Source organism: Budorcas taxicolor, chromosome 2, assembly GCF_023091745.1.
Source record: "Budorcas taxicolor isolate Tak-1 chromosome 2, Takin1.1, whole genome shotgun sequence".
Lineage (NCBI taxonomy): Eukaryota > Metazoa > Chordata > Mammalia > Artiodactyla > Bovidae > Budorcas > Budorcas taxicolor.
In genome coordinates this window covers 133,463,877-133,478,281 of record NC_068911.1, presented here as the reverse complement: position 1 = coordinate 133,478,281, position 14,405 = coordinate 133,463,877, and the positions used below count along the sequence as shown (strand labels likewise).

The following is a 14,405-nucleotide window of genomic DNA, read 5'->3' as shown; positions in this document are numbered from 1 at the left end:
TTCTGATAAGGAATCTGGCTTTGAGAACATCACAGAATAGTTCAAGGTCACACAGCCAGCAAATGGGTGGAACTTGGATGTGATTTCAGTTCTGTTCACCTCCAAGGTAAGTGAGCTGGCTTCTCCAGGGCGTTGGGCAGTTCTACACCAGGATAGATTCTTGAAATTAGGGGTATCCTGTGAACCCATCTCGCTGGGTCACCTAGCCTGAAAGTTCTGAGTCTGCAGGTCCAGACGTATCTGTCTGCGGTGCGTCCCACTCTCCACCAGTGCTTAGCACACACAGAGCACACAGTAAATGTTCACTGACTGAATCAGTTTTAAAAATAGGGATGCTCTCCAGAGATGCCCCAAATCCCATAGGGCTTGGGATCGAATATTATTGTCCCAAGGAGGAAGAATGAACACTTGAAATCTGAAGCCTTCTGTTAACCTCTGAGAAAGTGATGTGCTAGTAACTTTCTATTTTGGTGCTAGAGAAACATTTGTGTTTGCGTTGGAAGTTAGCATTTTTGTCATTAGAAAATGGAACTGAAAATAAGCTGTACCCAAGAAATAGGGAAAATCCTGTCATGGGGTAATCTACTGCTACAGAAGAAATCAACAAATTCCATAAAAATAAGATGCTTTCACAATAAAAGGGATTGTGAAAATATCTAAATATTCCAAAGCTTAACCCCGGATCATATTTAGTTTTATTTAATAAAACCTGCTGTATTTTAGATTCTAAAATGTTGTTTAAAATTATTTAGAAAAGTCATCTAACAAAAATAATGACAGCTATTTTTCATAAAATGACTACTGAATTATGGCCAAGGGCCAGGCAAGAAAAATATTAAAAGAATGAAGAATTTAGTCTGATCCTCCACTGATAAAAAAAAAAAAAAAAGGCACTGAAGTCAAAAGTACAAGAATTTAGCTGAAAGCTGGTTGGGGATGCAGACTGCCATTTATCCAATTTATGAGATAAGATTTGGGTAAGGATGAAGAATTTAAAATGCCTAGGAGATGAAAATTGTAAAACTAAATCCCAGCTGAAAAATATGGTCTTAGGTTTCCCATTAACAAAGCAGATGAATTTAAAAATAAAAGAGGGATCAACATGTCCACTTGTGTTTGAATTTGACTGAGCAGTCTTGTCTCAGCTGAAATTTCCAACTCATGAATCTCAGCCTATCTGAGATGGCAAATCCACCCTACTGGCTGTTGAGCAACTTTACAACAGTGGAAAGGTTTAGAAATAGGTGTAAAAATAGTAAAATAAATCAAACCCAGAGTACTAACATTTTGTGTTAAATTTAGAAAAAATTTTGTAATGATCAAGACTGCCTATGTGTGTTCATTACTTTATATATAGAATATTCTGTATCTTAAAGCAATCTCACTTGTGATTTCAATTTAAAACATTTCTTTTGGAGTGTTAAGTTGGTAGGTGTCAGTGAATTCGACTGAGTTTGTAAACAGAATTGGAGTGTTTTAAGAGAATTTCATTTAGTACCTCTCTGAAAGTGAGAGTGTTAGTTGCTCAGTGGTGTCCCACTCTTTGCAACCCCATGGACTGCAGCCCACCAGGCTTCTCTGTCTATGGAATTCTCCAGGCAAGAATATTGGAGTGGGTTGCCATTCCCTTCTCCAGGGGGTCTTCTCGACCCAGGAATGAACCCAGGTCTTCTGCATTACAGACAGATTCTTTACCATTTGAGTCACCAGGCAATTATTAATCTTATAAGTGTTGGTTAAGAGCTTGGAATACTTTGCTGGTTAGGTTTGTGAGTTTGCCTTCTCAGGTTTCTGAAGTGCTTGAGAAAATAAGCTATGTTAAATTTACAAATGTAATTCAAAATATTATATTTTAAAAATTTAATATTCAATATCATTTTAAACCCAGTCAATTGTAAGTAGTCCTATTTAGGCACAAAAGTCTCCTGGACTTTAAATAAACCCAAGTGACACCTATTTTTTGCTGCATGCATTGCCCTCTGCTCAGTGGGTGCTTCTGTTCCATCCTTTTGGCCCCACTCAGAATCTGACTTAGATGGTAAAGAATCCGCCTGCAGTGAAGGAGACCTGGGTTCAATCCCTGGGCCAGGAAGACCCCCTGGAGATGGGAAAGGCTACTTACTCCAGTATTCTTGCCTGGAGAATTCCATGGACAGAGGAGCCTGGTGGGCTACAGTCCATGCGGTCACAGAGTCAGAGATGACCGAGTGACTAACACTTTCACTTTTATTCAGAATCTGTATCACTGTCATCTGACCTATTGATTACTTCTGATTGGGAGGCTCCTAATCGAACAACCATGTGTCTACTTACTGGCTTCTTCTTTAACTTTATCCATTTCTGCCATTAATGAAACTTCTTTGTCAATGATGCTGGGGGAAAAAAAACACAAAAGCAAAGAATGCTTAATCAAAGATAAACTTTTGATAGGCATAGGAAATAAAATAAAAATTATTTTCATTAAACAAAATACAAGATTACCATAAATATTTCTATGTTACAATGCCAGCAGTAGGCTCTGCCTTTCCAAAAATGAGGCAACATGGAAGGGATGCTCCCAGTGTTACACAGTGACATCTGCTGATTAAATCATTGTCAGCAAATCTAAAAACACAAGCCTTTTCAGACTTTCAGAATTGCACTGCTTTGAATTTCAATTTGGGAGTATTTTTGCCCTATGAATTTTCAAAGTTCCAAAACAATATAATAAGTATCTACAAAGCTGGCACTCAGGTTATCAAGGCCAGTAATTCTCAAATGTCTCTATGGTTCGCTCTCCCAGAATCGGTCTGGGAGGGAGAGAGAGGGCCCAGTTCTGATGCGTGGGTCCTAAGAAACATGGGTCTGGGTCAATCCATCCACATGTTCTGTATTGAATCCATGCTTTCTTGTTCACCCAAATAATCATTTCAAGGTCAAATTAACCTTTTCCATTGTATTTAATATATTTATTGGTTAGTCCTTTAAAAAGGTATGATCTGGAAAAGTAATAATTATCTGTCCAAAAGTTCCTCTCTCATCCTAACTCCTTGCTCCCCTTCCAGAATCAACACATCACAAATCACTTATATATTCTCACAGATTTTTATGTGTATGTAAGTAGAGATGCCAGACTTTTAAAGTTTTCATCTCAACCATAAATATTTCAATATAGATAGTTCAAAGATAAAAACTTTGGGGGGATGTAATTACAGTATTACTACAATACCTAAAAACATTAACAGTAATTTAATGTTACCAGATATATATTCAGTATTCAAAATTTCCTATTTACTCCATACATTTTTTTTTTAACTGTTTGAACCAGGATCTAAATGAGGCCTGTTCATGACAATTGGTTGACAGTCTCCTATATCCATTTTAATCTATACATTTCCTCCCATTTCTCTTTATTTTTTTTCCTTTGAAATTCATTTGTTAAAAAAACCAGGCTATGTATCCTGTAGAGTTATTCAAGGTCTTAATTTTGCAGACTACACGTCCATGGTATTATTTAACCCAATCTTTTCTATTTTCTATAAATTTGCTATGATATAGAAATTTGATTAAATTCAGATTTGTTTCTTATTTCAGGAGAAATTACTTTATGTTATATACTTCTATCAGCAGACACATAACAGGACACACTTATAAATATTCCTCTTGAAAAAAAATTAAATCTGAATGTGCTCAGACTTCTACATTTCAAAATAAATGTAAAGGAAATACAATGAACATCTCTAATGATTATTATATTAGTAACTGTTGGTGGTCATTGCCTAGATCAACAGGATTTGAAAAATGAGAATATCTGAATTCTCTCAATCTTTCATTTATTTACTGAAAACTTCCCTAAAGAGAAACCTTCCTTTACCAACTATTTGGTTATCATGAAGTACAGTTTGCATAGATGAGTCAGGATAAATGTTCGGTTCTCTCCTTTTATTTATCAGTTTTCCAAACAATAGTCGGTTCCTGCAAAAGTAATCAATTAGATGATTTTTTTGCGGTTTGTATAGTTTAATTATGAAGCCATATTTAACGTGCTTCAATACACTTCAGTTATTATCCTTATTACTTTATTATACTCAGATTGTTCCAACAGATGTACTTTTTGTTCTCCATCAGAAGTACTTTTAAAATTGAAAGTGTGTTGAAAGTCTGTTTCCCCTTAAGAGAAAATATTGTGTATTTGTCAAGGTAGGAAGTGGTTCCTGGGATGTAACTATGTCTAAGAGTTTAGGGCTCCTCAACCAATGATATAACCTAAGCACTTGCAGAGTAAGGACTGTTTGCTGAAGAGCTTGGCTCTTTCCAACCAGGAAATCCTAATGGAAAGAGCTGACGTGAACAAGGAATGGCAAATTCTCCAGAATTGGGCTTGAAGCCTAAACCATCAAGCGCAGACACGTGGCTTAAGGTCACTGGCTATGACCATTTTGGTGTAATTAGCATATTAGGAGGACTGTGCCTAATTTATTGACATTAAGTACATATGATACCAGTGTGTTCTAAATATAGAAAATACATGATGCAGAAAGATGGATGGCGAGAAGAGTCTTTATCCCATCTCTGTCCCCGTTTACTCAGTCCCTGTGCCTGGGGGTATCTATTTGCTACCAGTTTCTTGCGTTTCTTTCTGGAGATCATACACCAGCATATGTTCATGAATTGTATGAAATGCTGGGTTAAGTCAATAGGCTTGTACTCCTGCAATTATCAGGTATTTAGCTATCCTGTAAAGTTCACGAATGCAGCTACATAGAGGCCAAGTGAATGGAGCAGGCAATTCTATGCTAGTTTAGGAAAACAAGGGTAATGGATAAGCTGGTAGGGAGCTTAGGTGAGAACCTAGAGATCTGGGGTCAGGAGCCCAAATGACGACAACACGCTAAGCTATTCTGCTTGAGAAAATGCTTTAAATTTTTATAGTCAATCCTGAAGGAAATCAACCTTGAATATTCACTGGAAGGACTGATGCTGAAGCTGAAGCTCCAATACTTTGGCCACCTGATGTGAAGAGCCAACTCATTGGAAAAGACCCTGATGCTGGTAAAGATTGACGGCAGGAGGAGAAGGGGATGAAAGAGTATTAGATGGTTGGAGAGCACCACTGACTCCATGAACATGAGTGTGAGCAAACTCTGGGAGGTAGAGAAAGATAGGCGAGCCTGGTGTGCTGCGGTCCACGGGGTCGCAGAGTCAGACACAGCTTAACAACAGAAAGGGAGATGAAAAGAGAGAGAGTCAGCCAGGACGGTGTAAAGGTGAAGAGGCTGGGAGAAATGACTGGTAGTGAGGTAAGCAAAGGAGCTTTCAGAAGCAGGAGGACCACATGGGCAACTGTGAGGTGTCCACTGTGTGGTGTGTGAGGTAAGCCTTGCTTGGAGCATCCAGACCTTCACCACACTTGGTGTGAATGGTCTGAGTGTGTGTGGATACACACGCACACACACCGCCCACAGACCCTTGCACACACAGACTGAGGAAGCGGCTGAGTTTCATGTCTTTATCAGTGCAGGGCTGAGGAGATGCGAAGAGGTCACAGCCTGCTGGCAGGGTGCAGGTGAGAATGCGGGGGTCTGGCCCACATCCCTGAACTAACACAAATCTCAGGGCTCTTGACTTTCTGCACACATGGAACTGGAGTCCAGGGGGCTGGGACTCTGCTGACTTATGGCTGCAGGTCACGTGAGACTTGCTCTATTCTCTTCACCAACACAGGTAAGCCGGGTTGCCCAGTTGGGGTGGCTATACAGGATATGCCACAAAGAGCATGAGGAAACTCTAGTCTGTAGAGACTGACATACCATTCAGCCACTGGCCAAATATTAGCTGAGGGTGGGGCTGGGGATACAGCTGTGGATTAAAAAACCCAGATTCCTGTCATCCTTGTGGAGCCTACATTCTTTTGTGGGAGCTGAGAGGAAGAAGGTGAGAGGATCTGTTGAGCTTCTGGGGGAAACAGTGAAATACAGATGGAGAGAGAAGAAAATGACAATGGTGAGAAGAGGAACTTAGGATTCCCCACCCTCCATCAACCAGAAGGCTAAGATTAGAGTCTCCAGGTTCTGAGATAATGCAAGGTGCACGTGATACCAGATGGGGTGTCTTTAGATTTCAAAGGACAGGATGGGGCAGACTGCAGTCAGAATGCCACGACAGCCTCCACAATCCCCACGGCCTCAGTCCCCAGACAGGACCACGGACCCTGCGGGCTGTCCATGTGCTGGGTGAGGAAGATGGTGTAGGAAGGGGCCTTTGCTAATTTATCAGCTATAAGATCACAGTTAATTTTTGTTGATTAAACTTGTTAACATAATTATGTGCTCAGAGAGTTTATAAGATGGACATTTGGGGTATAATCTGTATCCTTAGGTCTAACATGTATTAAACAAAGCTGGACATTCACACCACGGTTAGTTCAGGCCTCCTGGGCCAGCAACAGCAGGGATGAAGGCCACACACAATAAATTGTTAATCTGTTTAATGCCCACTGGAGGATGTGAAAAGCCTGTGAAGTTGACATCAAACTATGCCTCCACTCCTCTGGGTATTTCAACAAAAAGACCGTCCTCAAGCATTTTAGTAATTCAAGCACTGCTATGTATGATTGCTTTCAAAACTCATGCATAAAGGCGAGCCAAGGGATCTCTGCTGCGTCAGGACCCTGCCCAGAATATATGAGCTGGATGCAAAGCAGGATTAAGGTGCTGGCCCCAGGCAGCGCCCCAGGACCTCTCCTGTGAGAATCAGTAAGGTGAACCTGAGAATTCCACTGCATTCTTTTGTCCTTTCAAGGCAGCAGGTTTCTGGAAGGGAAGAGTAAGGGACGAGGATGTGGGAGTTGCAAAGGAGGATGGGACAGTAGAGGCTGGCCAGTCCTCTGGCAGGCTGTCAGACAGCAAGGAAACAGCATCATAGCGTGCTGAGAGCCAGTTCAAAGGAAGGTCCAAGCGGAAAGGCTGTGTCTAATACCTTTATGGCTGCTCCCTGAGGCTTGCAGGATCTTAGGTCCTCGACCAAGGATCAAACCCGTGCCCTTAGCAGCGAGATCATAGAGTCCTAACCACTGGACCACCAGGGAAGTCCCCGAGCCTAACACCTTCTAAATGCCCACAGTGCCTGCTGTCATGCCCAACTTTCTGCGCAATTTCATCAGTGCCATTCACAAGTCCCACGAAAATTTCTTAGAGACACGAGGACAGAGATACACACTGAAGGGCTGTCTGATGGGAAACAACTCTGTGGGCTGGGCAAGGGCAGAGGGTGCTGGGCAAAACCCAGGAGGGAGTTAGGAGACGGGGAGGGGAGGATGGAGGAATGGCACTGGAGAGTTGATGAGCCACAGAAAAATCAGTGTCACTGTCCCATCCCTGCTGCAGAAACAGAAAGGTCACGTGTGGGCTTCCAAGGTACCACTGTGTGTAGACAGACAGCAGCCTCCAGATGAGAGCTGTTTGTAACTTACACCCCAAGAGTGTGCCCTGTGCCCGCACATTAGGGAGAGCATCAGTGCATCACTACAGTGAGTTCATCAAGCGTCCTAACAAACACCCTGGGAGGTATGGGCTCCTCTCTCCCCTCACCACGGGGCTCTGGCACATGCCCTTCCTGTTGCTGGAAGACCTTTCCTCCCCAACCCTGCCTTTCTTCATCTCCTTCACTTGGTGGCTTTCTTCAGGTCTCTGCTTAATCATCCATTCTTCAGAGAAACTCTGATGGAGTTTTAAAATACTTCCATTCTTAGACTTTATGATCTTAGACTATTGTGGGCTGCTCGACAAAAATGGCTTGATAGTGATGAATGGAAGGGAAGACAGCATATTCATTTTTCTACAGCATAACAGTAATGAAACTCCTTAATTGGTATATTGTAGTGCTTGCATATAAATCATGTTTATGCAAAAATTTATATAACTTTTGTCACTGATGGAATCTAATCATTTGAGACACAAGCTTATGAATAAAAAGTACAATGATATTCACAAAACCTCACAGGGTTTGGCTCAGAATCAAAACATATAGAGAATGATTCTGTTTGCAAATTGGGAGGGTAATAAATTATTGAAATTTGTACTTTCCCCATGCTAATCATCTGCGATTCTAGATTTGGGGTATATTTGCTTTTCAAAGGTGACACTTGGAAGAAACATGGAAGTCTTTAATCAGCTTTCTGCTGACCACTGAAAGTTTTCTAAATGGCTGGATAAAATCCTCAGGAGGGCACCAGACTGAAGACAGACACTATCAAACATGTTCTACATAAACTGAGCTCACAAAACACCCATGCTGACCTCACATGTTTCAGACGTGCCCTTTATCCTTCCAAAAACACATCTTCTCGTTTTATCTAAACTTTCTAGATAGTAAAATTTTATCCTGTTGCCGTAAAAAAGCTTTTATTATTAAAGCAATAAGGTGTAAGGAGAGGAAGATTACCATGGCCAAGGCTTTAGGGTTTATTATATAGTTAATCACAGAGATAAAGCGTCATTTTATAAAAATGTTTCCACTGTCTTGATTCCTTTCTATAGAGGACTAATCATAACAATAATAAAAAGAATCGGAAAGGCACTTCGTCAGGAAGAGATTTATCATGTTCTTCTCTGTGAAAGACTTCTTTAAATGTGGAGGCGAAGACACAGAGAGACAAAACGGCTTCATTTGAGAGCTCGGAGGAGCCATGTAGAGTGGGGTGTGTTTCATGAATAAAGATGCCCTGATGGGGAGCAGCCACCGGACTGTCACTGGGTGAGAAGCCAGAGAGCAGAAGCTACTGGCAGATACTGAAGAAGGGAAGGTAGGATTTCAAAGGGAGCTGAACAAGATCAATCTCCAACAGCAGCCGGAGTCAGATGTTAAAGAGTTAAAACTAGGCCACACTTCATCTTCCTGTGCTGGCCTCAGGGAGGCCGCGTGGTGAGAGAAACTGCTTGTGAGCATCTGATCCCAGACAATTCTGCTTCACGACCTTCTGGTGGATGAAGTGCTTCTATGTAGAGCTTTAACTCCTGGGCTGCCAAGCAGAACCAAGCGGAAGAAAAAGAGCTTCAGGAAGAAGACACAGCCCGTGCTCGCCAGGAGGATGAGCCTCCGGACTGCCGGTCCCTTAAGAGAGAAAAACATTGTATAGACTGGACTTCCTGATGATCCCATGGTGAAGACTCCACCTGCCACGGCAGGGTACACGCTTCGATCCCTGGTCTAGGAAAATGCCACATGCCGCAGGGCAATTGAGCCCTCGTGCCACAACTACTGAAGGCTGCGCTTCGAGAGCCTCAGCTCCGCTATAAGAGAAGCCACCACCAGAAGCCCACGCACCACAACTAGAGAGGAGCCCCCACTCACTGCAACTAGAGGAAAGCCCACACAGCAACAAAGACCCAATGCAGCAGCCAAAGATAAAAAAATAATTTTTAAAAAGAAATGAGAAGATGGCTAGGGAGGAAGGATTCTACTGAATGCTAAGGGGGTAGCTATTGACAAAGCTAGACAGCATATTAAAAAGCAGAGACATCACTTTGCCAACGAAAGTTGGTATAGTCAAAGCTATGGTTTTTCCAGTAGTCATGTATGGATGTGAGAGTCGGGCCATAAAGAAGGCTGTGCGCTGAAGAATTGATGCTTTCGAACTGTGGTGTTAGAGAAGACTCTTAAGAATCCCTTGGACTGCAAGGAGATCAAACCAGTCTATCCTAAAGGATATCAACCCTGAATATTCATTGGAAGGACTGATGCTGAAGCTCTAATACTTTGGCCACCTGATGTGAAGAGCCAACTCATTGGAAAAGACTTCAATGCTGTGAAAGATCAAAGGCAGGAGGAGAACACGGCGACAGAGGATGAGATGGTTGGATGGCATCACAGACTCAATGGACGTGAGTTTCAGTGAATTCTGGGAGATAGGGAAGGACAGGGAAGCCTGGTGTGCTGTAGTCCATGGGGTCGCAAAGAGACACAACTTAGCAACTAAACCTGTAACAACAACAACAAAAGGGCATGTTTCACCTCTCCTTGTTGTTGCTCAGTCACTCAGTCATGTCTTTTCCTGGCCTGGATCAAATAGCTTAAAGCATGTCAATGAGAAGCCATAAAGCCAGAGCTCCTCTATAAACAATTTCCATTTCTTTCACTAAAGGGAAAGGGTAATGTACAAATATCTCCCCTCATCTTGGGCTCTGCTCCTTACTGTGGCATCAGGAGTAAGAACTGTGACCATGGGAAGAAGGCTAGCTGAGTGCCTGGCAGCCTCGTCGTGCTTGTGGCTGCTATGTGGACCCTGAGCTGGGAGCAGGTGCTGATGGGAGAGACCACCTGTACTGCCCAGGAGTTTAGGCATCTACATCCCTTGCCCTGGAAGAAAGGATTGTGTCCACCAGGTGGAGGGCAGAAAACCTCCCTTTATCCACTTAGGGTGTACTATACTATTACCACAGGAACCATTTCTAGTCCACTCCCCACATATTGCCAAGAATTCTTGGGCCCAGGGCAAAACTAGTCAGGGGTTTCAGTTCACCCATTTCTCAACAATTGCTGCTGTCAACAAAGGTGTTCCTGGCCTGACAGTCACACACACAGCAAGACTACATGTGGTTTTCTATTCCTGGGGTCAGGAGAACAGGTACCTACAAATGGTGCCCATGCGCTTGAATACGGCACTTCGGTATATTGATTACTGTGAACACTATGGGCAGTGAAAAACAGCAAATGTAGGGACACACTTTCTCCAATCTGCTTCAAGACAGACTGTCCAAAAGGAGCTCAGCTGTCATACACCCACCTCCTTTCCCAGTTTTCATCAAACAGGGTGGCTGCTGACTCTCATCACAGGAGAGACTAGAACTGACACCACAGTCAGACTTTGTCACAAGCTGTCATACCTCCTGGGCTTCCCAGGTGGCGCTAGCTGAGTGTGCTGCAGTCCATGGGGTTGCAAAGAGACACAACTTCGTCTCTTGGTAAAGAACCTGCCTGCCAATACTGGAGACATAAAGAGACATAGGTTCGATCCCTGGGTCGAGAAGATCCCCTGGAGGAGGGCATGACAACCCACTGCAGTATACTTGCCTGGAGAATTCCATGCACAGAGCAGCCTGGCGGGCTACAGTCCATAGGGTCACAAGGAGTTAGACATGACTGAGTGATTTAGCAGCAGCAGCAGCAGCATGCCTTCCATTTGCTCTTCTAAGGACCAGTTCATCTTTCCTAAAAATCATGTACTCTCCCCTCAGAGATCTACATGCCTCTCCTCTTTCCCTATTAAGATGGTATTTAATCCTGGATTCCAGGCCACCGTGGGGACTTCACTTTTCCCTAAGTGTCTCCCATGTGTACATGAGGTGTCCACATTAATACACGTTTGTTTGTTTTTCTCTTGTTAATCTGTCTTTTATAACAGGACCCCAGTCAAGAACCCAGAAGGGTGGAGGGTAAATATTCTTCCTCCCCTGCATGTCCATCCTGGCCCCCTTCCTTGCCTTGGCTGCTGGTCATTGTTCTCACCACTCACCAGTTTCCACGACACCCCTTCATTCACTTCCCATGTGATCAGGTCCTCCTGAGTTATCCCAGAAATGGCTCTCCTAACCAGCTCCACTTGCCAGTGTGCCACTACAGCTCATTATCAAGGAGCCGGCTATGCTCATTTATTTAGCTTTCTGTTGGGATTCCTGAGCCTTTTACCTTCTACTCTGTCCACGTTTGCATCTCAGTTTCACAACAACCCGTATTCTTCTTATAATTGGATTTTTTTTTTCTGAATGCAGCAGTGATTTGACAATTGATATAAAGATTTCCTGAATTCCAACGTGTTGTGCAATAAACATACAAAACCCAACATGCATGTCTACAGCCTGTCAGCTGGGGTTGGGATGGAATTCTTTGAACAGCTGCCTAGAAATCGTGACTCTCAGGGAAATAAAGTAGAATGTCTCTGAGCACGAATCGGAGTTAACACGTACGGCAGATCTACATCACTGTGGCAGCCAGTGAACACAGCAGCTGGGCTCCATTTGCCAATCAGGTTGAGGCCATTTTTTTCCCTTTTTTTAAAATCAGAGGTAACATAACCCGTTAAGGTTAATACCTCTTAGTCTACATATTTTATATTAGAATTAGATAATGATTTAAATTACAGTTGATGAATATTTCACCACACCATCTGAGGTGCATAGACAGATGAAGCATAATGACTAACTCTCAACACAAAATCCTGGAGTTCCTTACACACAATAGTTAATTGAAAAACAAACAAATATGGACAGGGATTCCTTTTTCTTCTTGGAATTTAAGAAATGGCATCAGAGTTGCAAAATCCTGCAAATTCTACAAATCCCACATCATCACATGTTCAATTAGAAAGTATCTACATTTCTTATATACTTCTATTTAGAATTTTACATCTGATTTGATTTAATAATATAATTTCTTATCTTTGCTGACTACTTCTTAGTTTTGTTTCTTTCCATGGAGATCAGCATTCAGGGAAAATAACTTCTCTGTATTTCAGCTTGGCACCCCACTCCAGTACTCTTGCCTGGAAAATCCCATGGACGGAGGAGCCTGGTAGGCTGCAGTCCGTGGGGTCACAAAGAGTCAGACACGACTGAACGACTTCACTTTCACTTTTCCCTTTCATGTATTGGAGAAGGAAATGGCAATCCACTCCAGTGTTCTTGCCTGGAGAATCCCAGGGACGGCGGAGCCTGCTGGGCTGCCATCTATGGGGTCGCACAGAGTCGGACACAACTGAAGCAACTTAGCAGCAGCAGCATAGGTATAAAAATGATATGACTTACTTCCATCTCCTTTTTAAAAAAATAAAAGAACAACAAAACTACATCAGTGAAAAAGAAAGCAAACTTCTATCTGTGGTGTTGATTGTCTTACAGCACAAGGGTACCACTTAAGGAAGTAACATTCTTCATTTACTTCATTTTGTGCTAATTCACTTCAATCGTGTCTCACTGTTTGCGACCCCATGGACTGTAGCCCACCAGGCTCCTGTGTCCATGGGATTCTCCAGGCAAGAATATTGGCGTGGGTTGCCATTTCCTCCTCCAGGGGATCTTCCCAACCCGGGGATCAAACATGCGTCTCCTGTGTCTCCTGCACTGGTAGGCAGGTTCCTTACCACTAGCGCCACCTACAGCTCTACTTCATTTTACATGCTCATTAAAAACAAAAAACTGGGAAATGTAGAAAGGAAGATAAAACAAATTTCAAAATAAAATCTCTGTCTCATACCCCAAATACAGCCAACCACTCTGAATACTGTTGCATTTCCCTCCAACTTGGCGGGAAGAGGGCATCTAGGCAGAAGCCGCCATGGTGATGAATCACAGTTAACACATACTCAGGAACAGAAACTAGAAGAGATTGATAAGCCCAGAAAAAGTCACAGAAATGCTGGCCCATTTCCGACCCAAGGGAGTCAGGCCTAGCCTCCACTGCTCTGGCCTCCTGAGGGCTCCTGCATCTTTTGACTCTTGTGTGAAGAGGAGAGAATGTGTACTTCTTGGTTTGGGCCAAAAGGCTCTCACCAGCCAGCAACTCCAGGCTTATCTGTTGCCCCTCATCTTCAGGACCTGCCCCAGCCAATGCCTTCCCGAATAGGGGCATAAGGAATACAGTAAACTGCATGTACACACATTTTTTTTTTTTTAAGCTGAGCTATGTGGCATGTAGGATCTTAAATCCCCAATCAGAGACCAAACCTGTGCCCCTTGCATTGGAAGTGCAGAGTTGTAACCAGTAGACCACCAGGGAAGTCCCAGTGTTTACTTTTCATTCCAAAAAGTAGACTTTCCCAATCTTCAGTATACAGATTAACCATAGCGCACATAAATTATTTATAAATAATTTTTTTGGTTTGAGAGGGATGTGCTCAAAATTCACTTTGATGGAGTAAGACCCAGGACACACACTCCTCTCAAATCATGTTGTGGTCTCTCTTATTTTCTGGTTCCTTGTGTTATTTCTTCTGCATGGAATCCTTTTTCCCTCCCAGGATGACAAATTCCTAGTCTTCCTTCAAATGTCGCCTCTGTGGTCAACCCTTCCTTAACCAGGTGGTATTGATTTCTCCTCCCCCAGGCCCAGCTCCGAGGCAGTATGCCTTTGTGCAGTTTCTATATTCACCCACTAGCCCTGGGGTTCTACTGTATTGGGTGGATGAACGAAGAGAAGGGAAGGGAAGGCAGAGAGAAGGGAAGGGAAGGAAGAGAGAAGGCGTGGCAAGGAGGCCTGATGTGGTGACAACTGTGGCCATTTGGAATCAGGGGTCCCTTTGCCTTACATCTCTCTTCACCAGGGAGTAGACAGTAAAAAGCTGTGATGAAATATCCATGTCTTATAGCCGCAATCCAGTGTAGGCTCAGTAAACAGAAAGGTGGAACGGATTCACTTCCTCCCAGTGTCTTGGT

General features: G+C 43.0%; 1 protein-coding gene across 5 annotated transcripts in view; it reads right to left on the bottom strand.

The window, feature by feature from the left end:
- Window positions 1-14,405, bottom strand: part of SPATS2L (spermatogenesis associated serine rich 2 like) — a 183,891-nt gene that overhangs the window by 14,280 nt on the left and 155,206 nt on the right. For all 5 annotated transcript variants that reach the window (XM_052655200.1, XM_052655203.1, XM_052655202.1 and 2 more), the window contains one exon: window positions 2,314-2,372. In XM_052655200.1, the coding sequence (XP_052511160.1) occupies window positions 2,314-2,372 (59 nt within the window). The remainder of the gene's footprint in view (window positions 1-2,313; window positions 2,373-14,405) is intronic.